The 27465-nt window shown below is 56.0% G+C and overlaps 2 protein-coding genes and 1 non-coding gene across 8 annotated transcripts in view; 2 read left to right on the top strand and 1 right to left on the bottom strand.

The window, feature by feature from the left end:
* Positions 1-588: 588 nt before the first annotated feature.
* Positions 589-15360, top strand: ARID5A (AT-rich interaction domain 5A). Of its 3 annotated transcripts, none has more exons than XM_070429932.1 (7): positions 589-669; positions 7632-7747; positions 9662-9800; positions 10135-10187; positions 10564-10661; positions 10960-11113; positions 12130-15360. In XM_070429932.1, exons 1-7 carry the CDS (start codon positions 666-668, stop codon positions 13363-13365), a joined length of 1800 nt encoding a protein of 599 aa, XP_070286033.1. In that variant the 5' UTR covers positions 589-665; the 3' UTR covers positions 13366-15360. The 3 variants fall into 3 exon arrangements, with proteins under 3 accessions (XP_070286033.1, XP_070286032.1, XP_070286034.1); XM_070429931.1 differs by having other exon boundaries at positions 10960-11140; XM_070429933.1 differs by lacking the exons at positions 10564-10661; positions 10960-11113.
* LOC139020245 (small nucleolar RNA SNORA58) lies at positions 11859-11993 on the top strand. The gene has a single exon (XR_011473254.1). It is a non-coding gene; the product is annotated as a small nucleolar RNA SNORA58 (small nucleolar RNA).
* A 4918-nt stretch (positions 15361-20278) lies between the features above and the next one.
* The window catches only part of KANSL3 (KAT8 regulatory NSL complex subunit 3), a 45557-nt gene continuing 38370 nt past the window's right edge, over positions 20279-27465 (bottom strand). For all 4 annotated transcript variants that reach the window (XM_070429926.1, XM_070429928.1, XM_070429929.1 and 1 more), the window contains one exon: positions 20279-25246. In XM_070429926.1, the coding sequence (XP_070286027.1) occupies positions 25226-25246 (21 nt within the window). In that variant the 3' untranslated portion in view covers positions 20279-25225. The remainder of the gene's footprint in view (positions 25247-27465) is intronic.

Raw genomic sequence — 27465 nt, 5'->3', positions numbered from 1 at the left:
AGCTGCCCTCCTCAGCTGGCTCAGCATCTCCTCTGGCCCCCTCTCCCAACTAAACCTCACCTCACTTCTCCATCAGGGGCCATGGCATATGCAGCTGACACGCTCTGTCTTCATGACATATGTGGACATTGGCCACCAAAGGCAGGTTTCCTGCTCTGGGCACTTCTAGGACCCCACCGAGCTTTGGCAAGGACTTGCTGGTTTGGGCTGGGGTCCTGGTTGAGCTAACACTCACCACCTCAACTTCAATGTTGAGCTGGACCCAGTTCAAGTCAGTCAGCAGCACTTCGCTTACGCCGCCCGCCCCGCGGTGGTCTGCTGGCAAGGGGGTTTCCCAAGCCTCCAGCTGTGCCTCCACAAGCAGCAGCGATTCCGGGGTCCTGCTTTAAGGCGAGGCGCCTCGGGGAGAGCGCACTACAACTCCCAGAGTACTCCGGGCTCAGGGGGCGGCCCCGGCCCCTCACGGAGACTTGGACCCACCAACCAGAGTTGGAGAGGGGCGGGGCCAGTGCGGAGCTGGGGGCGGAGCCGGGCGGTGCTGGGGGCGGAGCCGGCCAGGGTGGGGCGGGGCGGGGCGGGGCGGCGAGGCGGCCAGTGCGCCGGGAGCGCGGAGTTCGGAGCCGCGCGTGCGGAGGGCTCGGCGCACCGCGGGACCTCGCGGGGCCATGGGTAAGCCGCTCGCGGCCGGCAGGAACGGGCTGGCGGCCCGCGGGGAGCGCGGGGCTGCGGCGCTGGGTCGGCCCGGGCCTCGCGGCCGTGGGCGCCGCTTCGGGGAGCGCAGTGGGGCTGGGCTGGGGCGTGGGGACCCCGCCGGCCCCGGGACTCAGCCTGCCCGGGGCCCAGCGCCTCCGCCCGCTCGGGAGGGAGGCCGGGTGGCGGCGCGCGCTCTCCGAAAAGGAGACCGAAAGTTCTGGCGGCGGGGCTTCCCGGCCGTTTATCTCGAAACTCTTCTCGCGTCTCCTGACCGAGACGCGCCGTCCTCGCGCTGTCATCCCACTTCCTGCCGCGGTTTCCCTCGCGCGCTGGCCTCAGCGAATTTGTTGTGACAGCTGTCCGCGCCGTCGCCGCTCCCGCCCCGGCTGCGCCCCACCTGCCCCCGCCCCATCTGCCCCGGGACCCCATTTCTCCGCGCCCCCCTGCCCCCCAGCTCCATCGCTCCCCATCGGCCCCCGCCCTCCTCTCTGCGCCCGCCCCGGCCTCCCACCTGCCCCCTCCGCCCCCACCTGCCTCCGCCCCCCTCCCCGCCAGCCCCAGTTCTCAGAACCCGCCGCGCGGCCGGGAAAGGCTCGGGTCCGAGGCGCTGCCCGCCGCGCCTGCCGTTTCCTGAAAGTGACGCTGCGAGGGTTTTGAAGAACTCGCCGGCGCACTTTGAAGAATCGCCGGTTCCTCTTTCCGCCGGGCCGCGCGGGTTCTCGCCGCTCGCCGCCCTTTCTCCCGCCTTCCCCTCGCTCTCCCCGCCTTCCCCGGGCTCCCTTCGGCCGCCCGGCCGCGCTCCTCGTCCCCGCGGCGGCCCGGGGGTCGCCGCCCCCCGCTCTCCTGTTCTCTCTCGTCTCTCCCCCACTCGGGTCTCCCGAGGGAAAGGCTGCCGGGAGGGGTCGGGTTCCTCCGCTGCGTCAAGGGGCGCCACCCACACCCCCACTCCTGCAGACCCGCGAAGGCGCCGGTTCGGGTCCTTGACGGCGGCCGAGGCTGGCGGGGAGGGTCTCCGGCCGGAGGGAGGAGAACCGACACTCCTTGCCCTCGGACACCGCCGCGCGCCTGCAGGACAGGGGAGGGTGGGGACGGCGGCCAGGAGGTCAGCCCGCGGGGTTCCAGCGTCCGTGGGAGCCCGGACCGTCTCCGCTCGGAGCTGGAGTGGCAGAGGTCGCAAGGCCTCGGGGACACCCCTCCTTTGACTTAGTCTGAGGAACTGATGCCTGGAGACCACGGGGTCCCGCGGTGAGGAGGACAGCCCCCCCCCCCCACCTGCCCCTCCCTCCCCTGTCTCCTGTCTCCGGTGGGAGACCGGCTGGGTAGCCTGCACTCCGCCTGGTTCCCACACCTCCCGCCGGCTCTGGCTGTGCCTGTCCTGTTGGCCATGACTCACAAGCCCCTGGCCTGGCTGCTCTGGTTCTCCCGTCGCAGGAAACAGGCTGGGGCTGGAGCTGCAACTGTTCTCATCAGATGTCGCCCAGATGGGCGAGAGGGGCATGGGGGCAGCCCTGTCCTGGAATAGGGCCCCAGGACAGGGCAGAGCTGCTAAGACGGACCGGTTGGTCCCACGTTCGGTGCCCCACGCCCCTCCCTTGTATACTCTCCAGGCTGTCAGGCTGCACCCAGCAGCTGGCAGGCCTGTCCCCAGCTGGGACACTGAGGCAAGACTGTGGCAGAAGCTGCACACTGAGCCGTCGGGGTCCATGTCCTGCTGTGTGTCCTCAGTGCTGGCTGGAGAGCAGCCCTCCAGAAACTGCCCCCTGGAGCAGTGCCACACAGGACTCTGCCAGGCAGCCGCTCGTGGGCCACGAGCGGACTGGCTGCTTCAAAGGCTGCCTTTGTATGGGCTCCCCCTGAAGCGACGAAGGACAAGCCGTGCATCTCAGGGGTGGGGCCGTGTCTGCAGGTGGTTGTTTAGGCCGCTGATACCATTATTGTTAAAATTGACACAGACTCTCAGTAGGTGACTTTTCATAAACGGAAGTGTCACTTCCATCACACCAGGTGTGAATTGGGTGGGGCCGGAGTGGGAGGGATAGGGGGGAGTCGGGCAGAGGTAGTATGGCCTGGCACAGACTGGTTGTATGGCCTTGAACTCGTCACCGCCCAAGCCCCTCTCTGGGCATCAGGAGTGTCTGAGATCAGGTGGCTTGTGCTGGTCTCGGGCTGATGTCTGTGGAGCACTGGTCCTGCCATACACTGCTCTGGGCCGTGGACATGGGGAGCAAGCAGGACACAGACCTCAAACCTCACAGAGAGGGGTGTGTACACACACTCACACTCATGCACACGTGCACACTTACACACATTTGCAGTCATGCTGTCACATACACTCACGTACACATGCATTCACACTCATGCACACATGCACTCACACACACAGTTGCATAGTTACACATGTACACACAGTCATACACACAATACACTATACACTCTCACAGTCACCTTCATACACTCTCACATGCACATTCTCATACGCTCACACTGATACATGACGTACACACTCTCACACTCACATCCACGCTCTCACAAGCTCTCACACCCGCTTGGCTGTGGTTTGTGGGGAAGCTCATTTCTCACTTTGTTCTGCTCGCACCGTGGGCCTCTGGAGTCTAGCACGGCCACTTTGTAGGTGGGGACACCAAGACACAGAAGCTGTGACTGGCGTGATAAAGGCGTACCTGTATGGTGGCAGAGGCCCCTCTCCATCACTCCTCTGCACTCATCTGCTTTCAGCAGGCTCTCCTCAGCACATGACAGTATGATGTCACGGGCGGCTGCAGACCTGCTCAGTCCCTTAGAGCGTCTGGGCACAGATAAGGGACCTGGGTCTCCCTGCTCCTGTTAACAAAACCCTCCAGACCTCAGGGTGCTGCATGCCACCTGGGCTGCTAACAAGCTGTTACTGAGAGTGCCTGAGTCTTAGGTGTTGTGTCAGTAAAAAGGGAAACTACCCACTGGTGGCTGGGAATATGCGTGAGGTCATGTGCCAGAACGCCTAGTGCCAGGCCGGCCAGGGCACTGAGAGCTGCTGGAGTGCAGAGCACGGACAGGAAGGAGGGAATGGCTGCAGGGAGCACCGTCCGTTGGAGTCAGAGGCTGAAACCAACTTCTGCCCGGCCGTGGGTTTAGGTTCTGGGATGAAATGAGATTCCTAACACAGGAAGGGTCTTGAGCAGTCCCCTGCCCAGGGAGGCCAGGTTCATCTGGCCCAGCCTTCCTCTGTCTTCTTCTTAACCGGGAAGCGAGGGGATGTCAGGGACTGTGGAGCCAAGTCCTACTCTCGATTATCACGGCTTTCCTCACACTAGCATCTCACTTCAGGAAATGTGAGGGATACGCTTAAAAGGCAGGACACCGGGCCCTTTACAAGGACCATCTGAGGCCCACAAAGGGAGACCTGCCTCTCTGGTCCTGAAAAGGAAGATGCAACACCCAAAGGTGTTACTTCTTCTCAAAGTTATTTCTACATTTAAATGCACTTCAATCAAAACCCAGTGGATGTTTTATTTTTTTTAAGGGAATGTGACAAAATTATCCTAAAGTTCAAGTGGAACTTTTTTTAAACAGAAGGCGAATGCTGGGACATGCCCTGGGTAGTAAGTTGTCTCACCAAGCCATAAAAATGACAACGGTGCGCACGGGTCCCAGCATTCCAGTCAACGGGACAGAACCGAAAGCCCAAACCCATCCCAGATGCCCTCCGGGGAAGCCTTTAGATGGTGGGAAAAGTAGCATTTCAGATTATTGGGGGGAAGGGGGGTCACTCAGTCACTACTGGGACCACCTAACCAGTGGGGAGAGGACTATGGTCCCCGATTTCATACCTTATAGATTCCAGATGTGTGCAAAGTAAACAGTGAAGCCACCATCACCGTTACTGTCATTACTGCTTCCTGGTGGGAAAAGCAATGTCCGAACACCATTCCTATGGGGAGCGGGGCTGTGTCCTGGAATCTGCCTCCTCTGTTACAAGAGGGCATCGAGCTTTGTGCTCAGAGGGGTCTGTGCCTGTAGCTCAGAGCAAGACAGCCATGCGTGGCTCCCTGGCCGCAGCATCCCTCAGGGCAGGTGGCTCTACCTCTGCGGGGGATGTGGCTGGAGACCCATGGCCCTGCATTGGGAAGTGTGAGAACAGGAGGCTGGGCAGGTAGGGGGGCTCGCCCATCTCCATGGCAGGGGAGTTTAGATTTATTTTTTGCAGCAGAACTCTTTTTGCAAATGCAGATTTCCTGGAGCCCCGTCTACAAATGACTGGGAAGAAAGTGATTAGGGCAGAAATGAGATGGGATGAAATGAGATTCCTAACACAGGAAGGGTCTTGAGCAGGGCCGAGGCACCCTGGACTCTCCCTCCACCATCCAAGGCTGTGGCAGCTGCAGCCAGCCCCAGCCAGGAAGGGAGACATACTGGCCCTGGTTGGGGGAGAATGGAGGCCGAGTTCATGTGGGGACTCAGCTGGACACAGAGGTAAAGAGAGTCCCTTTGTGGCTCGATGCAGGCGCTCTCATCCCTTTGCTGCCTGGGATTGAGCAGCTCAGGTTGGTGACCTCCTTTCCAGGTAACCGGAGCGCCCGCCTCCAGGTGTCTTTCTGAGTGTGGCCCAGGCAGAGCACCAACGCCAAACCCCCGAAGAGGGGACTAGAGATCCTCTGGCCAGGGGGCTCAACCTGGCTGCCCCCGGGTCCCCTGGGGAGCTTTAACCTCCGATGCCCCCCGGCAGGACCCTAAATCAAACAGGTGGGGGTGGGCAGACAGGCATGGGTGTCTTTAGAATGCGCCCCAGGTGATTCTAACGGGCCTGTTCCCACCCCGTTTCTCTGAGCCCAGGGCAGCGACTTGCAGGGTCACATAGCCAATCTGCAGGAGGCTCCAGTGAGAAGCGCAGGTCCCAGGGGCAGATGGGGAGGGGCCTGCGGTGCTGAGGATCTGAGCCCGCAGGACAGAAGGGAGAGGACGCAAAGCAGAGTGGAGGGGCGGGAGGGGAAAGGAGAGAAGCTGCTGGCAGCAGGTGCTCCCGTGAGCGGAAGACTTTGGGAATTCACAGACAGCAGGCAGAGGACTTGAATCAGGAGGGAAGACAGGCATAGAGTCAGTCGCCCAAGGAAAAGTATCAGTCTGGGGGTGGGGGAGGGTCATTATTGTTTTTTAATCCTCACCCGAGGATGTTTAGAGAGAGGAAAGGAGAGAAACATCTATGTGAGTGAGAGACATCAATTGGTTGCCTCCCATAAGAACCCTGACGAAGGATCAAACCTGCAACCTGGGAATATGCCCTGACGGGGAACCGAGCCCACAACCTTTTTATTTTAAAATATATTTTAAAATCATTGTATTTTTATTGACTTTAAAGAGAGAGGAAGGGCGGGGATAAAGAGATAGAAACATCGATGAGAGAGAAACACAGATTGGCTGCCTCCTGCACGACCAGTAGTGGGGATGGAGCCACAACCCTGGCATGTGTCCTGACCAGTAATCAAACCCATGACCTTGTTTCATGGGTTGATACTCAACCACTGAGCACCCGGCCAGGGCTGGGGGTGGAGGGGGGCGGTCATTGTTAGCAACTGGTTGTTTCTGGAGACCAGCCCTGCCTCTGGTGGTCAGAAGCCAGCCCAGGCATGGCTGTGTCTCTTCCTGACGAGCATCAGGACTGGTGTCTTTCCCAGGCTAGTTAGGCTCCTCCTCAAGGCCTTGCAAACGGTGGTGTAACCACAGCAGCCACAGTGGTGGCCAGGTCAGTGGTGGATGGGGTCAGGCAGACCTTGTCTGAATTCTGGTTTCCCTCCCCTGCTCCAGCTCTCCCCTCTTTAAAATGCGATTCCTTCTGGGACTGAATGAGAGAGCCAGGGTCACGGAGCCGAGGACCCACAGTGTGAACAACGGCAGGCATAGTGGCCCTTAGGTGAACAGCTGCTGGAGGGGACAGCATCCAGTGGCCAGAGGTGCTAATAGCATGTGCTTCTGGGGGCCCCGGCCACGTGGGCCATGCTGGTGTGGGCTGTTGTGAAGGAGATGTTTTCTGTCTGGGAAGGAGGGGAGGCCCAAGTATCAGAAGGAACCTGTGTTCCCAGCAGTCCCTGGAGCGAGCCAGGACTATGGAGCAGTTCGTATTAGACGAACGAAGGGAAAAAAGGAAGGAAGGGCGGTCAAAGATGTGGCTTCCTGGTCTCGGGTCTGCTGCCAGCCCGCCACGTGGCTCCGGCAGTTTCCGTGGCAGTCTTTGGCCGTGGCAGGGTGTTGAGGTTTTGCACCCATCAGCTCACGGCTGTGCTGAGCGAAGGGCCTGTGGCCCCCCTGCACTCACCCTCACTGGCCAACAGGCACAGGCAATCAGGACGGTGGCGAGGAGTGAGGAGGCCAGACAGAAGCAGGAGACCGTGCTTGGCTGGGAAGGGCCGTGCAGAGGAAGTGATTGTCAGGGGGAACGGAAGGGTCACCAGGACCCTTGCAGGTGAGGGGAAGGGGGGCCTGCAGATGCTCAGGGAAAGGCCCTGTGCGTCACAAGCGGGAACTTACTCCTTCCTGAGCGATTCCTGGAGGACCTACGGGCCCAGCACCCCGTGCTGCTTTGGGGGCCCACACACGTGGCAGCTCAGCGGCGCTCCCAGGTGAGCTGAGCTGCTGGGAGAACCTCCGGCCTGAATGTGGGGCAGATCTTGGAGACAGGTTTCCCCAGCGCCGTGGCCCCAGCCTCCTCTGACTGGATCCCCAGCTGGTTGGGGTTTCTTTCGGAGATGTGGGGAGATGTGGGACAAGGAAGGACGAGTGGCAGGTGTCTGATGGGGGTGGACCCTGGAGAGCAGAGGGTCAGCCGACGAGGGAGAGGACCCTCCCCTCCTGGCCCCTCCAGACCCGGTGCCTCCCCAGGGAGCCTGTCCTCCCTGCCTGCATCTCACGTGTCCCCTGCTCTCTTCCTCTTCTTCCTCTCCTCACAGCACCTCCTGCTGAAGGGAAAAGGAGACAGTCAGAGGGGGACGACACCCCAGACCCACCGGTGTCCCCTCAACCCGATGGTGAGCAGAGCAGGAGCCAGAGCCCAATCCAGCTGGAGGTGAGTTAGGTGGTTCCCCGGGGTCTTTCCAGGTGAACTTGGGGACCCTCAAGTTCTCAGGAAGGAGATGTGTTCCCTCCCCCATTGCTGCAGAGCCAGGAGAGGGCCCGGCCCTGCTCTGGGAGGCATGGGAGCCAGGCAGGCAGGAGGGCTCGCCCTCGCTAGGGCGGGTGCCAGACTTCTCTTTCATAGCGGAACCCTGTATCAACGAAGCTTGCCTGGAGCTCTGATCAGACGACACAGATAAAAGCACTGTCCTATGATGCAAAACTGCATTTACACCCATCCATCCGCCCACACGTATAACGTGGACACGGACGTCACGGGGTGAGGTCAGGGGCTGAGGAGCTGTGGGGACACGGCAGAGTGGCCGGCTCGGCACCCGCTCATCTCGGCCGTTTGCTGGAGTGAAATCCTAATCCATGTAGGAAAGTGGTTGCCAGTGGTCAGTTTAATGCCTGCGTGGAGTTTAGAGAAGCACAAATGCATGTGACGAGCTTCTTTCTGGGGCAGCACCACCAGAGCCTTGGTCTCCAGGATGTTAGTTTCATAGGTAACGCGTGAGCTTGCGTGTTTATTATCAAGAACACGGAAACGGCACTTGGTGGACATCTGGGGAACGCATGGCTCTGTGCTGTTCCAGGTCCTTCTGGTATTTGGGGCTCCCACCCACGACCTGGGAGCTTCTGTTCCCTGAGCCCTCAGCCCCGGCCCAGCCGTACCCCCTGCCCTGAGCCACTAGCCCGATGAACAGCACCAGGAGGAGCTGCGCCTCTGAGAGCAGAAGCCACAAGTCCTGTGCATTCGACAGTGTGCCAGGAACCGGGACGGGTCAGGGAGGAAGGCGCCACGGCCAAGGCTGGCTGGGCACAGGCCGGCTAAGCAGCCCCCAGTGCCAGAAAGCACAAGCACCTTTGTGCCTTTACTTTTCTTTTTTAATCCTCACCCGATATGTTTATTGATTTTAGAGAAAGGAAGGGGCGGGGGGCGGGGGAGAGAAACATCAAGCTGTTGCCTCCTGTGTGCACATCCTTTTGGTGACGGGGAAGCTCCAAACAACTGAGCCACCGGCCAAGGCTGCTCCTTCAGCTTTGACCCCTGGGGCCATCTGGGGGCCTAGGGACACAAGCCTGTCTCCAGGAACTGTCTGGTAGAGGAGCTGAGGCGGAGATGTCACCCATCTAGAGCCAGATAAAGAGGTGATCGGGCCTGGCCGGCGTGGCTCAGTGGTTGAGCATCGACCTATGAACCAGGAGGCCATGGTTAGATTCCAAGTCAGGGCACATGCGGGTTGTGGGCTTGATCCCCAGTGTGGGGCGTGCAGGGGGCAGCCGATCAATGATTCTCTCTCATCATTGATGTTTCTATCTCTCTCTCCTCCCTTCCTCTCTGAAACCAATAAAAATATACTTTTTAAAAAAAGACAGAGGTGCCCTAACTGGTTTGGCTCAGTGGATAGAGCGTCGGCCTGTGGACTGAAAGGTCCCAGGTTCAATTCCGGTCAAGGGCATGTACCTTGGTTGCGGGCACAACCCCAGTAGGGGGTGTGCAAGAGGCAGCTGATTGATGTTTCTAGCTCTCTATCCCTATCCCTTCCTCTCTGTAAAAAATCAATAAAATATATTTAATAAAAAAAAAAAAAAAAAAAAACAAGACAGAGGTGACCTGTGCCTGGCGAGAGGCCTGGAAAAGGTGCGAGGCTTCGGCCACCTCTGGAGCCAGCCTCTGTGGACCTGGCCTGGGGCTGGGGACAGCAGCATCTTTCTGGCACCAGAACAGTCACCCAGCCCGAGCAGTAAGCTGGCTGCTAGGGGCCTGCTCCCTCCTGTGGGAGCCTGGGATTGGGGCCCAGTGGTCAGCCTGTTCCCAGCCACCCACTGGGGCTGATCCCTCTGCCTCCTGCTCTTTCCCTAGGACTCCCCCGAGGCAGGCGGGGAGCGGGAGGAGGCGCAGGAGCGGGAGGAGGAGCAGGCCTTCCTGGTCAGCCTCTACAAGTTCATGAAGGAGCGACACACGCCCATCGAGAGGGTGCCCCATCTTGGCTTCAAGCAGAGTGCGTCCCTGGGGTGCAGGCAGGGAGGGGGGGCCTGGTAGGGGACCCCAGCTAGGCAGGGCATTGGGGCAGGCACCTCCACCCTGGTGACCCTGACACTACCAGCCCACAGGGTTACATATAGGGGTACCCCCTTCCCGGTGCTGGGCTGCCAACGGGTGGGGTTGCATCTCCACCCTCACCGACCACTGGGCAGCAGTGCCCAGGGCCCGCCCAGCCCGCTGTCCATCGCAGTGGCCCTGGTTCTGTGCCTGCCTGACAGGCCACGGGAATAGGCTGTGGGCCACCCTCCTATGGCAGAGACTGACGGTGCCCTCCCCTCTCTTTTCCCCAGTTAACCTGTGGAAGATCTACAAGGCCGTGGAGAAGCTGGGGGCCTACGAGATGGTAAGGAAGGCACCCCTGAGCCCTCAGCAGGCTGGTCTCCCGCCGCACCCAGCGGCGCTGGGAAAGGAGAGCCCCGTGGAGCTGCCCTGGCCTCCAGACAGGAGGATGGGGGCCCTGGTCCTGCCCCTCCCAGTGCCGCCGCATGCAGAGGGGAGGGAGAGGGCTCGCCTGGCCCGCGGGTACTTTGCTGCTCAAAGCAAGTTTCCTCTTTCCCCATCTGTTCTGCCTTCCCCGAGCTCGGAAAGCTGCTTGGGCCAGCAGTCCGGTGGCAGGGGTGGGGGAGGGGGTGCTGGCCTGCTGCCAGATGAACCCCTCCAATAACCTCAACCTGGCCGCACTGCTAGCGGGCACCCTGCCTCACCTGGTGCCCTTGCAGGTGACCGGCCGCCGCCTCTGGAAGAACGTGTATGACGAGCTGGGGGGCAGCCCAGGCAGCACCAGCGCGGCCACGTGCACTCGGCGCCACTACGAGAGGTGCGGCCGGGGCAGTTCCAGGGCAGGGGCCCTGCCCTCCCGGGGGTGTGGTGCAGGAGTGGGTGCCTGAGAGTATACTGTGGACAGGGGTGGGGCAGGATGAGCAGTGGGGTGTGGGACGGGCGCCCTGCTGCTCAGGGGAGCGCAGCCGGCTGGGCAGCCAGGCCACCGGCCTGCTGGACAAGCAGGAAGAGGCGGCCCGGCAGCCTGCACCGTCCACAGGGTGTGCGAGGCTGTAGGAGGAGCGAGGGGGTGCCTGCCGGTCCTGGCCCCTGGTGGACGTGCCGCTCCTCCTCAGGCTGGTCCTCCCATACGTGCGGCACCTGAAGGGGGAGGATGACAAGCCGCTGCCCCCCTCCAAGCCCAGGAAGCAATACAAGATGGCCAAGGAGCCTCGAGGGGACGACGGGGCCACCGAGAGGCTGAAGGCCAAGGAGGAGCAGCTGGGCCAGGTGAGCCCTGAGCCCCAGGGCCACCAGGTGAGCCTGGGCCTCCCTGCCTGCCTCTCAGATGCCCCCCGCTCCCCCCTCACTGTGGCATGGCCGCACAGTGCCCTGCCCAGAACACTGAATCTCTCGGTGTAAGTTCTCTGTTTGAGGCCCGTGGGGTCTGCCGCCAGCCTAACTCCACTCTCCGGGCCCTGTGTCCGGACACCAGGCTGTCCATTCCGAGTCCTGGGCACCTTTTGAAAACCTTGTGCAGAGTCCTGGCCAGTCTGACTCGGTGCTTAGAGCAGTGATGGCAAATCTATGACATGCGTGTCAGAGGTGACACGTGAACTCATTTTTTTGGTTGATTTTTCTTTGTTAAATGGCATTTAAATATATAAAATAAATATCAAAAATATAAGTCTTTGTTTTACTATGGTTGCAAATATCAAAAAATTTCTATATGTGACACAGCACCAGAGTTAAGTTAGGGTTTTTCAAAATGCTGACATGCCGAGCTCTAAAGGTTCGCCATCACTGGCTTAGAGGGTCAGCCCACGGAATGAAGGGTCTCGGGTTTGATTCTGGTCAAGGGCACATGCCTCGGTTGCAGGCTCGATCCCCGGCCCTGATTGGGGCACATGCGGGAGGCAACCAGTTCATGTGTCTCTCTCACACTGATGTTTCTCTCTCTGTCTCTCCCCCTCCCTTCCTCTCTCTCTGAAAATCAATGGAAAAAATATCCACAGGCGAGGATTTAAAAAAAACAGGGCATACAGTAGACCTTGCCTGACTGTGCTCATGGCCAGGCAGGGGGGACAGTGTATGCAGGAGTAATTTGGAGTTTGTGCCAATTCTAGCCAGCCTACCCAGTGGCTGGATAAGTTGCATTACTTCAATATTTAAAAAAATAAATAAATAAAAAACAACAGAAAGTGGTGCACAGAGGCTGCTGGGTGCCCCTGGGCCCTGCTGGCACCACTTCCCTGCAGGACGCATGGCACACGCCCAGCCCTGAGGCTGCCCTCTTCTCATTTTAGATGATGCCAGGAAAGACCAAGATCGACCCCATCGGCCTGGTGAGGCCCCCCAGCCAGGAGCAACCCCAGGACAGAACCGAACAACCAGGCCCAGCTCCCGGCTCCTCTCTGCCCTTCGTGGGTGCCAGCGGCTGCCCCGAGGCCTACAAGCGGCTCCTGTCCAGTTTTTACTGCAAAGAGACACATGGCATCATGTCACCACTGGCCAAAAAGAAGCTCCTGGCCCAGGTGAGCAAGGCAGAAGCCTTGCAGTGCCAGGAGGAGAGCTGTCGCCACGGGGCCGGTAGCCCTAATGGGGAACCCCAGGCGTCCCCGGCTGCTCGCCCCCCAGAGAGTCCCCAGAGCCCAGGAGGGTCATCTGAGAACCACAGGCACCAGCTGGCCTCTCCGGAGGGGTCACGGGGCCCTGGTGGCAGCCTCAAGGAGGAGGCTCAGGCAGGCCCCCACCTGCCAGCCCCCACCTTCACTGGCTGTTTCCATGCCTACCCCACCAAGGTGCTCAAGCCCATCAGCCAGCACCCCTGGGACTTCTTTCCCCATCTCAAAGACGGGGTGCTCTTGGGATCCCCTGGCAAAGAGGAGGGGCTGCCAGTCAAAGAGTCGGCGCTGGTGTGGGGTGGGGATGTCAACCGTCCCTCTGCATTCCACAGAGGGGGCTCCAGAAAAGGCAGCCTCTGCCCCAGGCCCAAAGCCTGCTGGGTGTCCCCCATGGCCAAGGTTCCTGCTGAGGGCCCCGTGCCCCTGCCTGCTTTCCCTGGCAGCCCAGGCCTCAGCAAGCGCAGCCGAGAGGAAGAGGGCTTTGTCCCTGGTGGCAAAAAACTGCAGGCAGTGCCTCCCTTTCTCAAGGAGGTGGATGCCAAGGAGTGTGGGGCCAAGTCTGTGGGGCCTGGCTTGGCCGTCTCCTGCTTGCTGGGCCCAGCCCTGGGGCCTGCCCTCCCAGAGGCCTACAGGGGCACCATGATGCGCTGCCCACTGAACTTCACTGGCACCCCGGGCCCCTTAAAGGGCCAGGCTACGTTCCCCTTCAGCCCCCTGGTCATCCCAGCCTTCCCGGCTCACTTCCTGGCCACTGCAGCCCCCTCGCCCATGGCCGCTGGCCTTATGCACTTCCCCCCAGCATCCTTCGACAGTGCCCTCCGCCACAGACATTGCCCAGCCTCATCGGCATGGCACGTGCCACCTGCCACAACCTATGCAGCACCCCACTTCTCTTTCCACCTTAATACCAAGCTGTAGGTTGGAGCCACAGCTCTGCGCTATGCTGTGGAGTCTGATGCAGCCTGAGATGGCGGCACTACCAGGGGGCTTTGGGCTTCCAGCCCATTCCTCGGAGAGCTTGGCTGTGCCCAATGCAAGAACGGGCCCATGGGGGCACCCTGGCTCAGAGGGTGACAGTGGGGTTTGTCTTGGTAGCCCGAGGGCTGGGGTCCAGTTGTAGGAAGGCCTTAGGAGAAGCTGGTGCAGGGCAGGGCTGGCAGCACCCAGCTGGGCCCCAGAGCGGAGGCCAAGAACGGGGTGAGGGGCTGAGAAGCCAGCTAGTAGCTTGAGGCATCCAGATACCCACAGAAAATCCAATAAAATGCCGTGTGAATACACTGCCCTGAGGTGTACATGGCATGACCTTCTCAAGGGCTGGTGAGGCAGGGGCGTGTTTGGGGTGGGGCTGCCAGTGGGAAGGCAGTGCCCCTCTTGGGCAGGGAGGGGGACACTGGGGTAGCAGATCCCTGACTTCTGGCCTCAGATTGGTCAACGGGTGGCCTTTCCTAGCTCCACTGGATCTCACCCTGCCTTCTGGGGTGCTTACAACCTCAGACCCTGGGGGGGGGCAGTTAGTGTGACCACCCCTTAGTTACCAGGTGAGCGGGCCGAGGCCAGGACCACAAGACCACTGAGTATGACAAACCCGGACAGGGCACACTCAACATGTCTGGCAGCAGGGGGTGGCTGCCAGGGCTGAAGGCCATCCTGCCCAGCCTCCAACTCCAGTAGCTCAGATGGGATAGGTGAGGCACCCGCCCTCCAAGCTGGGGATGGTGGTGAGGAAGCTGGGGGGGATGGGCACCGCTGTTGGGAACACTCTCAGGCTCTGCAGGGGGGAATGTCCCAATTCTCCGCCCCCTCCTGGGAGCTGCCGGATGCCCCTCCAGGTACCTGTGAGTGTGGCCTCCAGCCCTGAGCTCCAACTCTTGCACACACCCACGTAATGCCCACCTCTCCAAGCCTCTGGAGTCTCAGTGGTAGAGAAAGAGGGGTGCTGGGTCAAGTCCCCTGGGTAAGGAGGGGTGTGAAAGCTACCTGTTGTGTGCTGGGTCCTCTTCATCTGCAAGGCCAGCAGCCTCCCGTGGCGTCCACTGGCGGCAGTGCTTGGGTACAGGCTTCTCAGAGCTGTGGTGGCGGCGCCCTCTGGAGGCTGCTCTGGGGATTACACCTGCCCGAGTGGAGCGGGACACAGCACTGTGCTTTGCTTGGGTGTCAGCAAGTGCCCAGGGCTAAATGTGAGCGTGCCCTGCAGCTCCGCTCTGCGCGATTTTCTCCTCACAATCCCGGAGAAGGGACTGTCCTCACTTACAAATGGGGAAACAGCCCTGAGCTCTGGAACTTTAGGCACTGCGCTGGCTGAGCAGAAGAGCGCCTGGCTCCTGCAGGGGCAGCCTGCACGTCCCTCTGAGTTTGGAGCAGTGCCGGAGGGTGGGGCTGTCGGGCACTGAGGCTGTGTATTGAGCCTTTCAGATCTGAGTGAGCTGGGAGCAGACGAGGGTCCTGGCCTGGCCTAACAAGAGCCCTGAGCTTTTGGGTGGGACTAGTTGCTGGGGTGGGGGCAGGGACCACGCACAGCGACACGCAGGCTCCTTGCCCGCAAACTCTCTGGCGGTGCTTTGGTTTTCCTAGTGAGGATGGGGACCAGGGGTTGGAGGGTGGGAGTCGGGGGAGGGGAACGAAAGCTCTGGAGAGAGGGAGCTGCTGCAGGAGGCAGTGCCCCGGGGTTTCTGGGAAGCACCAGTTCTACTGGATGGAGGTTAGTGGCACCAGTTCCGGTGAGACTGGCAGCGGTGAGGCTTCCTGGCCACCTTGGGTGTGACGTTGGAGAGGATTCATGCGAGTGGGGGCTGTGCTGGGAGTGTCCAGGAAGCAAGAGGGGGACCGGGTGCTGAGGTGGCGCAAGAGTGATAGTAGTGGGCCGTGGGGTTGAGGCTGGGTGAGGAGAGGTGAGGACAGGGAGTGAGGGACCCAGGCAGGTGGTGAGTGTGGGGGGGTTGGGGGGGGGAGGGGGCGGAGGGGAGAGACCATCGTTGGAGGAGAGGAGGTCAAGGACCAAAGAGTTAAGATGTGGAAACCCTGAGATCCGCACACACAAGACAGCAGTCTGCAAGAACTGGGGAGGAGGGACTTGTGGGTCCACCCACGACAGAGGCCTGACCTTCAGAGTGGGAGCCACAGGGTCTGGACGCAGTGGGTGGCTCAGCCCTCAGGGTAGTGTGGAGAGAGGCCCACTCTGGAGGGGCAGCAGGGGAGGGGTCTTGGTGGGCACAGCGAGGCTGGCGTGGGATGGAGAGGAAGGGGTAGCTGGGGCCCCCACAGGTGAGAGATTTCCGTGGCTCAGGGAGGACTTAGGCTCAAGACAATGACCTGAAGATGTATTTGGTTTGACCCCTGATTTTTTTAAAAAAAGTTTCTGTAACGTTGCCAGCATTTAAAAATCAAAAGATTGCACATAAAAATTTGGATGTTGGGCTTCTCTTTAAAAATCAGAATATCTGGCCATGTGGTATGACTGCCTGGAACTGGGTAGTAGCTGCTACCCCTTGGACAGGGTATACTGCCCATCGGCTACAGTCCCCACTCCCCACCCCCCCGCCCCGCCCCCAAGGACTCAGCCTGAGTCCTTGTGCTTCTGACCATCACTGGCTCCCTTGGCTCATCCCTTCCAGGTCACCATTTAGTGGTGCCACACTGGTAGCTTGAACAGGGCCGAAGTGAGAGCACTCACACCTCAGGGAATCAGTAAGTGCTGCAAATAAGAGGTGCCCCTCTCCTCCCTGGCTCCCAGCCTGAGCAGCGCCATCGCCCCCCCCCCCCCCCACGGGGCCCCTCCCAGCGGGCGCAGCTCCAGGACACGTTTTCAGGAGGGTCTGGTCTGTCCTGTGCGACCTGTGTTCCCGAGGAAGTGTCCCTCCGAGGAAGTGTGTGTGTGTGGACCACGTGGTGACGTCAGGCAAAAACACTTGCCAGGCCCCCACGTCCTCACCTGTGGCATGGAGGGGAGCGATTCCCAAATCAGAGCCATGGGCACTCTAGTGACAGTGCTTGGCAAATGAGCCCTGGATGAACGTGCATCACCGGCTTCTTCCGCGGCCCTTGTGGCCAGCCTGCCCTGCCCTCACCTTGCAGGGTCTGAAGTTCCATCATGTGACTCTGTTGCTGTTCCTATCTGGCTGACAGCCTAACCCTGACCCAGGTACCAGCTCTGACCGTGTTTTCTGCAGCTTTGAGCTGCCTCAGTGTGAAAGTGGTGCCATTGATTGGCAATGTCTGCCAAGGCAGCCCCAGCTCTGTTGCCAGCCCTGCCATGCTGACCACCCAATGATGGGCTGAGGGCCTGGCCTCAGTGCCACACCTCAGCCCCAGGTCCTGTGCAGAGATGTCTGGTTTCCCACCCAGAGGAAGGGCTGTGGGGGAGCAGGACCTGGGTGGGATCACTTGCCCGTGACCTACCGAGTTGAATGCCTGGGTACTAACTAGGGAGGCAACTTCTCTGGAGAAAATCCAGGTAGGCTGCCTCCCCCCTGCCCGCTCCCCGCCCCCCCCCCCCCCCCAAATGGTCTTTCCTCGTGGCTGTGAGGATAGGACTGATCTGTGATTGAAACCAAGGGTAGAGTGGGAGTGGGACAATTGCAGTCTCATTTGTAAACTGCAGTGCCTGTGGCCTTGGGTGTGGGGGAAAGCAATAGATGACGAACGGAAAGAAATCATTCCAAATTCCTCTCTGTGTGTGGACCTGTGGGCAGCTGGGAGCCCTGACCTAGCCCTCACCCCCCAATTCATATGTGAAGCCCTCACATATGACTTTAAGGGGGTAATAAAGATTAAATGAGTCCTAATGATGGCCCAGCCCTCACCAGTTTGGCTCCGTGGATAGAGCATCAGCCCTCAGATTGAAGGGTCCCAGCTTCGATTCAGGTCAGCAGCATGTGTCTTGGTTACAGGTTCGATCCCTGGCGGTGGTGGTGGTCGTGGGGAGTGTTGAGATAACCAATCAGTGTGTCTCTCCCACATCAATGTTTCTCTCTGTCTCTCCCCCTCTCACTCTCTAAAAATTAATGAAAAAATATCCTCGGTTAAGGATTAAAAATAAATAAATAAGGATGGGATCCAAATCAAATATGACTGGTATCCTTATAAGGGACACACTTTGCCCTTGTGGGGAAAAGGGGTCGCCACAGCAGCCTTCCAAGTAACTTGCAAACTTGTTCTTGACAAATGGGGCTGCGAACAGTAGCCCAGTCTGTCTTTAGCTGAGCCCAGCCTCCGTGCCCAGTGCCCCCTAGCCCCAGACTGCCACCCTATGCCACGAATCCCGCCTGGGTTCCTGGAGGGCTGCTGGCTGAAGGATTCCTAGTGTTAAAGCTCTGAACCGGTAACAGTTCCTGCCTGGCTTTGTGTGAATTTGCATCACCTGGCTGTAGACTTGAGACATGCTCCCCTTCACACGCAGATGCCCGAGTCTTGGTCATGATGATCGCATGCTCTTGTGACTGTTGACATCCGTGTGGTTGCAACAGACAGCTCACAGCCACCTCCAGAAAAGTCCAGCACAACCTATCCCCTGCCAGGGCCGGCACAACCTAATTAGGCTCATGAAGCTGAGTCAGTTATGGTGATGGTCCAGGAGACCCCCATGTCCTGGGGAACCCCAAATCTTCCTTGGAGTCTGAAGCATTCCCAGACCCTTCCCCAGGAGTCCCTCTGTGAGTGTAAGCCAGCTGACACAATGTTTGCTGCCTGCCACTCCAACACCATCAGCTGCCCAGGTGTCCCTCGTGGTGAATATCTGGGCCCCAGCCAGTCCCAGACAGCAGAGCCATGCCTAGCTGACGTTATAAACCATCTTCCCACGCACAGTACAAGCTAGACGTGGCTCGGCCGCCTGGGACTGGCTGGGCCCTGGATAATCACCAAGAAGGACACCTGGACGGCTGATGGTGTGGGGCTGAGCTTGCTGCCCTGCCAAGTCAGCAGTGACTGAGGACTCACTAGAGCTTGTGCTGAGCTGGGGGCCACCAAACAGGCCAGCATAATACTCCATGACCAGCGCAAGGGTACAGATCTTTGGAGGCCAGAACCTCCACTCCCTCACTTTTGGATGGGAACAGCCCTGAGGGCAAGGAGCTCACAGTGCCCTGAGCTTCCATCTCACTGGGAAGTGAAGGGCTGTCCCAACTGGAAGTCAGGCCTCTGATTTGTAACAAGGGCAGGAAGGCTTGCAAGGTAGTAAAGTTGAATCATTTCGAAACTTTCAGGAAATAGTTGAGTTCAGCTACATTCAAGAACTGGGACCAAGGCGACAGACTGGTGCTCTCTAGGAAAAGCCTAGCGTGGCCTGGCCGGCGTGGTTCAGTGGTTGAGCGTGGACCTATGAGCCAGGGCACATGCCCGGGTTGTGGGCTCAATCCCCAGTGTGGGGTGTGTAGGACGCGGCCGATCAATGTTTCTCTCCCATCATTGATGTTTCTCTCTCTCCCTTCCTCTCTGAAAACCAATAAAAATATATTTTAAAAAAATGCCTAGCGTGGTCTGTATGCAAACAATGCTGGAGTTCAAGGCAGTCCTTGCAGGCTCCTTTACCCCACTGTTGGGCCTGGTCAAGCTTATGCTTATACAGGAGGCAGGGGGAAGTCACATTGGACACAGTGGGACCTGGAGTCTAAGAGAGAGGAAGAGCCCTAACCGGTTTGGCTCAGTGGATAGAGCGTTGGCCTGCAGACTTAAGGGTCCCAGGTTCAATTCCAGTCAAGGGCATGTACCTTGGTTGTGGGCATATCCCCAGTAGGAGGTATGCAGGAGGCAGCTGATCAATGTTTCTCTCTCATCGATGTTTCTAACTCTCTATCCCTCTCCCTTCCTCTCTGTTAAAAAATCAATAACATATATTAAAAAAAAAAAAAAAAAAAAGACAGAGGGAGAGGGGGAGAGAGATGAGATCTGCCCCCCGCCCCCGAAGAGGTTTCCACTGACCAGCGAGGAACGAGGGAAGGTGATCATGAACACCCAGGGAGTGTGCAGGGAGTCTAGCTACCCAACACTCTTCCAAGTCATTTGGGCCCTTCACTTCGGTCCTCTCTTACATTATAAACCATCTTCCCAAGGCAACAGCTAGAAAAAATATTCGCAAACAACCTTGCTGTCCCGAGCAGCCACGTGTCTGACCTCGGTGCCACAATCAGACAGGACAGGTTGGCGAGGGAGCCCTGGGAGGAGTGACCAAAGGGATGTGCTGGTTTACAGAGGCCGTGCTGCTGTTGGCGAAAGACTGGAGCATCTAGTTCGTCACTCTTCTGTTGGGGCACTGTGAGCTCCAATCAATTAAGCATTCATACCCGCTGGGAAGAGAACAAACGGCTCATTGAAATGTTCAAAGCTGAGTTTTGTTTTTCTGTGTGATCTTCACATATGGTTGAAATTCTAGAGGCAAAGCTGTGAGGCCTGTTTGTATGTTTACGTGTCTGAGTACATAGCATTTTCTTACCTTCAGGTTAGATTAGATCAGGCTGGATAACAAATCTCTCAAGAGCCTCTATTCCCACTGAGATTTATTTATAAAAAATATTAAAAGCACAAGGAAAGAAACAACACCTTGTCTATAGGGGGAAATTTTTTTTGAATGATAGCAGATTTCTCATTAGAAACCAAGGAAGTAGCATAACATTTTTCAAGTGCTAAAAGAAAAGAATGGTCAACCCGGAATTATAGAGGGTGTCCCCAAAAATGTATACACACTTTAACAGCTGATAGTTCAATTTTGAAAATGAAATGTATTTTAATAAACACTGCCTTTATTTATTCAAAGTGTGTGTGCACATTTTGAGGGGCACCCTGTATATCCAGTGAAGACATCCGTCAGTAATAAAAGGGAAATTAAGACATTGCCAGATGAAGGAAAATTAAAAACATTTATTGACAGCTGACCTCTACAAGACTGCCTAAAGGAAGTTCTCTAAACAGAAAGGAAGTAATAAAAGCAGGAATCTTGGAACATCAGAAGGAAGGAAGAACACTGTAAAGAATAAAAATATGGATAAACACAAGATTTTCCTTCTCCTCTTGAGTTTTCTAAATTACATTTGAAACAAAAAGTATAACACTGTTGAATGTGCTTCTCAACAGACAATTATAGCAGAAATGGGGGAGGGTAAAGGGACAGAAAGGGAGGGGAGGCTTCTACACTGCAAACTAGTAAATGTGGTAAGGAGACTGGTAAGTTTTGTGTATACACATAGTGCAACATCCAGAGCAACCACTAAAAGCTGTCTAGACAAGCAGACCCTCAGAAATACTAGAGAGCCCTGGCCTGCATGCCTCAGTGCTTAGTGTGTCGGCCTGCACACTGGAGGGTCACGGGTTCGATACCCAGTTAAGGGCATGTACCTGGGTTGCAGGTTTGATCCCTATCCCCAGTTGGGGTGCGTGTGGGAGGCAACCCAATTGATGTGTCTCTCTCACATGGATATTTCTCTCCACCTCCCTTCTACTCTTTCTAAAAATCAATGGAAAAAATATCCTCACTCCTCAGGTGAGAATTAAAAGCAAACAAACACTACAGATAAATCAAAATGGCATTCTAAAAAAATGTTCAAGTTAGGCACCTGAAGGCAGGACAAAAACAAGAGCAAACAGAAAACAAAAACTAAAATGGCTGATGTAAGCCCTAACAGAGCTACAGGGTGGGGCAAAAATAGGTCTACAGTTTGTATGGAAAATAATAAACAATTACTAAATAAAATACAAGAATAAACTGTTTTATGTGTTCACAACTATAAACCTACCTCTGCCCCGCCCTGTATAATTACATTAAATGGAGACAGTCTAAACGCACCAATTAAAGGACAGAGATTGACATCAGAGCTGACATCAGAATGTCAGATAAAATGAACTGCAGGGTCAAGAAAATTAGCAGGTAGAGACATTACATAATGACAACCCACAAGACACAGCATCTTCACCGTGTACGCATGCATCAGATGACAGCACTGCCAGCTCGTGGCCCAAACACCAACAGAACTGAAGGGAGCACAGCGTCCCACAGGGAGTGTCCCACACCACTCGCAGGTACAACTCAGGACTCCACTGGGAATCAGCAAGCGTGAGACCAGCCGGTGGGCTGCGGCCGTCAGGAACTGAAGAGGCGGCCCGCCATCCACGAAGGCTCCACGGCTTGAGTCCTGTGAAACAGGATCACGCTGGTCCCTCCCTCGGCAGCAGAGGCCACGAGGCCAGGAGCAGAGACCGCCAGGTCCCGTCTGTGAACGCCTACTGGGAGAAGATTCCCTTTACAAGCTCATTTGGGTGGTGAATGGTTTCTGCTTCCTGCAACCGCCAATCCTAACATGCTTTAAAAAAGAGAGCTAAGCCCTGCGGGTGCTCAATGGTTAGAGCATTGGTCTGACCACTGAAGGGTTGACTGAGGGTTCCATTCCCAGTCAAGGGCACATAAATGGATTGCAGGTTCAATCCCCGACCCTGGCTGGGGCGCATGTGATCCATGTGTCTCTCTCACATCAATGTTTCTCTCTCTCTCTCCCCCTCCCTCCCTTCCACTCTCTCTGAAAATTCAACAGAAAAAGTATCTTCAGTGAGGATTACAAAAAATTAAACAAGGGAGCTAAAGATACCAAAGACTTTTCTGCATCATAATTTGCTACGGCCCTGTCCCTCTACTCCTGAAGTTTAAGACTGCTATCACCTGAACACCTCGTCCTCATCTCTCACTTCACCTGACTCCCCCAAGTCAGTGAGAAGAACACCTTGAGTCTCCACCACGGAGGGTGACAGATGAGCCCACTGGACAGGACCCACGCGGTCCACCACACCATGACTTCCACCCACAGAGGGTTCCTATCCAAGTATAGGGGCCTGGAATTTAAGGGTCGGAGGGAAGGTCCTCTTGAATACAAGCTTACAAATAATCTGGTGGTTGGAATTCATTCACCTCACTATTTATTGGAGGGGGTGGAGGTATAGGATGTGTAAAGGGATTTCAATTTCTCAGGACCAAGGGCAAAGAACCCCACCTACTGAGTCAGGCCCAGTCAAGAGTCCTGCCGAGCCAGCGGCAATCACTGTAGGCCTGGTGGGATGCAAACCGAAGAGGGTCACATGAAGGCCAAGCCACCATCTCCCCACCTCCTGGGCTAACCTCCACTCTGGTCTTCCATCTCAGAAGCTCAGCAAGTGCAGAGTAGAACAGACACGGGCAGCAGACTGCCTGGGTTCTAGTTCTGCTTCTGCACTTCCTACTGTGTGACTTTTCTGTGCCTCAGTTTCCTTACCTCTAAAAAGGGAAGTATAGTACCTATCTCATGGCACTGGGCATCAACGAGGTGAATTCAGGCATTACCATAATACCTTAGCTTTTATTTTCTGGGTAGTTACCAGAACAAACACAAGAAGCCAACTGAAAACGAGCTGGAGCGATGCAACGTTGTTTTTATTTCTGTAATTGTTCTTACTAATGTGAACAGAACCGTCACAGGGGCTCAGTCTGGAACCATCCAGCCCAAGATTGTTATTGTGCAGGGGGGGGAGGGGGGGAGGGGGGCCAAGAACAGACAGAAGGTCTTCCTCCATCTTCTCCCACAGGGCATCAACATACATCTGTCATCCAAGAATTTACCCAAAGCCTTTTTGATCCTTCCACGTTTCGGCCAGCAGTATCCCATCTGAGGCTACAGACCCAGGTCTGCTAGGTGACGGGTAGAAGCAAGCTTCCTTTTACATTTCAGGCAGTGTGGCTGGAGAAGACACGTGGAACCGGGGAACCTGACCCTATGGACTTCAACGATGTCTCCCTTTAGCCTTTCCTCTGGGGTGAAGAATCCATGTCCTTACAACCCCCTTCTCCAGTCTGGCATTCCTCGGGGTGTGCAACCCAAGCCTCAGGAAGTCACCGTGGGAAGCACTTGGACTGGCGTGACAGCAGGAAGGTGCGTTAGTTGTTGCTCTGGCCCCAGCACATACCAAGCCAGCATCTCTCAGGAGCAGCCCTGCCTGCGCTGTCTAGGCGGCACTCCTACGTCACAAATAGCTGTTCAGGACCCTCTGCCTGTCCCCAGTGATTCCTAAAAGCTTCACATATTCACACAGTCCCACTATTTTCAGGTCCTGGTGGTATGTTATTATTCTACTTGTAAACTTATGAATCCCCTGACCTATGGATGCCTCTTTCAGATTTCATATCTTCTTCAAACTTAATAAATGCCTCCTGAATTTCAGAAAGCAGTTACCTACCAGCTGATGCAAGAATACAGCGCCATTCTATGAGTCACCAGAGACCAGCGCTGCAGGAGTCAGGGAGGGAGGGAGGGAGGACACGATCTTTAAGATGCCCTCTCCACTCCTATCATACACATGCCCAGCTCTGTTTCCCCTGACTCCTGCACTCCGTGCACCCATCCTGGCTGCCACTCAGACTGGAAGGGTGACTGCTGAATTGAATGCAGGTTGTCTGGTTTGGGTCAGGACCCTGGACCACAGTTCTGGCCATGGCACGCTGTGGGCCCTCCCTACTGAATAGAGTCCCACTGGGTGCCTGATTCATCACCTGACTCATCTAGCTGGAACATTCTAGAGTACAGAAGGGAAGGGAGGCTGCTGTGGACAACGGGTTCTAAGCCAAATCTAAAACTACCTTTGTACAAAAATACTGTGAGGAGGAGAGGGACTCCAAGCTCCATCTTCAGCGAATACTTGTCCAGGAACTTGCTCCTCCCGGGCTCAGGCTGGCACCAAGAACAAGGGTGCTGCACAGGAACGTCAGTGCCAATGATTCCCCCACTCTGAGCAAGAAGGCAAATGCATGGGAGAGAAACAGAAACACTGAAGCACGGCCTTTGTAGTCTTAAAGCCGAGGCTTCCTGGGACGGCCCAGATGTTAACTTAGCTGGTTATCCGTTTCACCTCCAAGCACTGGGGAGAGATTTTGGGGGTGGGGCTTTCTTCTCCCTGACCTTGCAAATTCTTCTCATCTCCAGGTGACTCTGCAGCTCCTAGCACCTAGAGGCGAAGCCTCAAGCCCGAATCGTTTTAGCAGCAGGACTTACTGACTCATCCTTGAAGCTACTTCCTTTGCTGTTCATTGGTCTTCTTCGACCTTTCTGGACCGGCAGGCTTTCTGCATACAGGAAGTGCCCAACCCATGATAAAAAAGGGGCCTGTTTCCATCTCTTAGCAACTGCTGCTCTCCACATGTACGTGGCCAAAGGGGCTGAGAGAGGACAGCCCAGTGTGCTCTGCATGCTCATGGATCTGAGTTAGGTATTCCCAGTCGCAGCAGACTATTGATGTGAGTCCTACGAGGGAGCGGCATGGGGAGCACTCTCCCCTGCTACTCAGTGAAGGCAGCAGAATGTCCAAAACAAGTCCTTTTAATATCGACCAGCCAGGTGGAGGGCCAGGATGACCCCGGCCCTCAGCAAAAGGCTTGCAATCTGAACCCTTACAGCCCTAGGCCACAAAGATATCTCCTCCCAACTTGCCACAGGGTAGCACCGACTTCCAAAAGGCTCCTTCATGAACTGCTGCCCGGGGCAAGTCACAGCTACTGTGACCCTCCAATGTCCCGGCCTGCTGAGGAGCCAGGGTTCTGGGAACCAGACCTGGAGATGTTGGAGGACGATGCTCCCCTTGCTGGCACCATGTCACTTAGCCTAATAGTTTCACAGGACCCACAGGCCCAACCCCGAAGACAGCTGGCAGAGAGGCAAAAGTGAGTGTCTTAAAGGATCTTCAGACAAGTGGACAGCTCAGCGGGACAGCACATGTGCCCAGGGTTCACTGCCGCAGCCATCACCAACTTGGCAAAGGAGGGCCTTCACGTGCGTCTTCAGGGAGCTGGAGGCAGGCGCTATGGCAGGAGAGGTAGTGAACAAGGGTCAGAACTTGCCAGTTAACACTTCAGATCCTCTGGCCCCTCACCCCATGCCTGAGAATTTATGCCAAAGAGATTCTCAATAGGGAAAAAGCTGGGTGCACAAGGATGTGCGTTCCAGCAGCCAATGGTTCACACAGCATGGATGCTGCAGAGACCCCCACCACTTTCTAGGGCCAGTGACTATGCTCTCTCAGCTTCCTTTTCCTCATCTTATGATGACAGCACCCCCGCCTCCCAGGCGCTTGTGAGGTTAAATGAGACAAGCTGCATAAAGCACCGAGAGTATACTTGTTTAACTACAAAGGTGAGCTCTTACTACACATGACAAGGGAAACGCAGGAAAAGGAACCAGGTGACTGTTAAGGGTGACATCACTGAGAAGTTTTCCGTACTTGTGCTGACGAATCCTTTCCTAGGTCTCCCCATGCTTTATGTGTCGTGGAGGATGCCCTGAACTGCTGAGCCTTACAGCTCAGGAAGAATGAAGCAAGGTTGAGAGAGCTGGCCTTTTCTCACCAAGGCTCTCCCACTTCTCTAGATTTCACCTTTGGAAAAGCAGTAAAGAGGGGAGGCCAGAGGGGCGGGAGAGGAGGAATGAGGAGGGTCTGACAATCAGAACTGGAAAGGCTGCACCTCCCATGAGCTCACCCCGCCCAAAGACAGGCTGTGCACAGACGCTTCCTCTGACCTGGTTAGTAATATGCCTGACAATGCCCAGGGGCTGCCACGGCCACGGTGTGGCCACAGAGGTATGGCCAGGCAGGAGGAAAGCCTGGCGACCACAGGCAAGGATGCACTCGGGACTCGGATGCAGGCACAGCAGTCTTGGTCCCCACTCCCCCTTCAGCTTCTCAGGACCACACTGCAGTTCAGCTCCATGAAGGAAACTCGCAGTAAGCACCATCAGTGCCAGAAACAAAACATCCGTGCTTGCACAAACCTCAGAGACGTCTAGCTGGTGCTCACACTGCCTTTCTTTTTAAATTCATTCTATCCACAAATATTGCAGTATGGAACCCGAAAATAGAAAGGGGATATTGTTTCAAACTTTTAAACACCATTATTACACGCAAAAAGGTTAATAATTCCTTCATATCAACAATTATCCAGTCAGTGTTCAAATTTCCAAATGTATTATAAATGTCATAAATGGGTTGTTTGTTTCTCAACCTTTGAAAATTCATCTTCCAAAGCCTGAGGAGATTCTGAGCTGGGTCCTACTAATCCCAGCACCACCACAATCACCGCCTCACTAGACTAGACGAGAAAACCAAAGTCCAGAGAGGCTGGGTGGTTGGCCAGGATCACACAGCTTGCTGAAGACAGTGGGCCTGACCACTGTCTGGCAGTCTGAACACTATAAGGGAATGTTAGAAGCTTTCAAGTCAGCAAGTCTGAATCTAATAATATCTCCTTTGTAAGAAAAGAATCATCACCAGACCCTTCCCAGTAATTACACACCCATTTTACTGAGATAAAAACGAAGCTCTTGAGTTAACTCCCTTAGGTAGACGTCATATATTATCTTTATTCTGGGCTTCCATTTAGCCAGGAAGAGGATTCCCAACGACTCTAACTGCTCTCAACACTAACCAGCTCCCCAGTGCACAGCAAGCCCAAAGGACCACCTAACAGAGAGGAGAGCATCGTGTGGGGACCTGTTTCTAGTTGAGCCTCAAGGCAGCATCAGCAAAGGTTAGAACTGCCTGAAACAGGCCCGATGGCTTAGAGGTCATTCCATCAAACCACCTAGAAACCGGTCATTTCTATGATATATAAATGTCTGAGAAGATGAGAAAAACATAAAATACTTCTCATCTCATATTATAAGATAGAAAGCACACACAAAAGCAGAGGTGACTGAAAGAAAACTACAGGCCAATATTACTAATAAACAGAGGCCCAGATCCTTACTAAAATAAAAGCAAATCAGAAGAGTGCCTTTCTCTGAAACACTTGGCTTTTTTCTTTCTATTGTATTTTTTTCCCTATTGTGTTTTGTTCCTTTTTGATAGCGTCTTCTTTCCCATGTGTGCAAAATAAAATGTGGACATGTGAAAAAAAAGAATAGAACATATTGGACAAACGCCTGAATCTCAAATTTTGGTAGCTCAATATTAGGAAATCTATTAAAGTAATTCATTAGTTTAACTAATTACAAGGAATTATTTATGCTCATTCATCTCATTTGA

The sequence above is a fragment of the Myotis yumanensis genome, unplaced genomic scaffold (assembly GCF_028538775.1).
Source record: "Myotis yumanensis isolate MYYU_CA2020_CCGP unplaced genomic scaffold, mMyoYum1.0.hap1 SCAF_11, whole genome shotgun sequence".
Taxonomy (NCBI): domain Eukaryota; kingdom Metazoa; phylum Chordata; class Mammalia; order Chiroptera; family Vespertilionidae; genus Myotis; species Myotis yumanensis.
The sequence above is the reverse complement of the archived record's forward strand: the minus strand, read 5'-3'. Positions and strand labels throughout refer to the sequence as shown.

Excerpts from the sequence above, each read along its gene's own strand:
- ARID5A (XM_070429931.1), top strand. Across the intron at positions 7,748-9,661 it reads AGAGCCCAATCCAGCTGGAG|GACTCCCCCGAGGCAGGCGG; the intron begins GTGAGTTAGGTG and ends CTCTTTCCCTAG. Across the intron at positions 10,188-10,563 it reads AGCTGGGGGCCTACGAGATG|GTGACCGGCCGCCGCCTCTG; the intron begins GTAAGGAAGGCA and ends GTGCCCTTGCAG.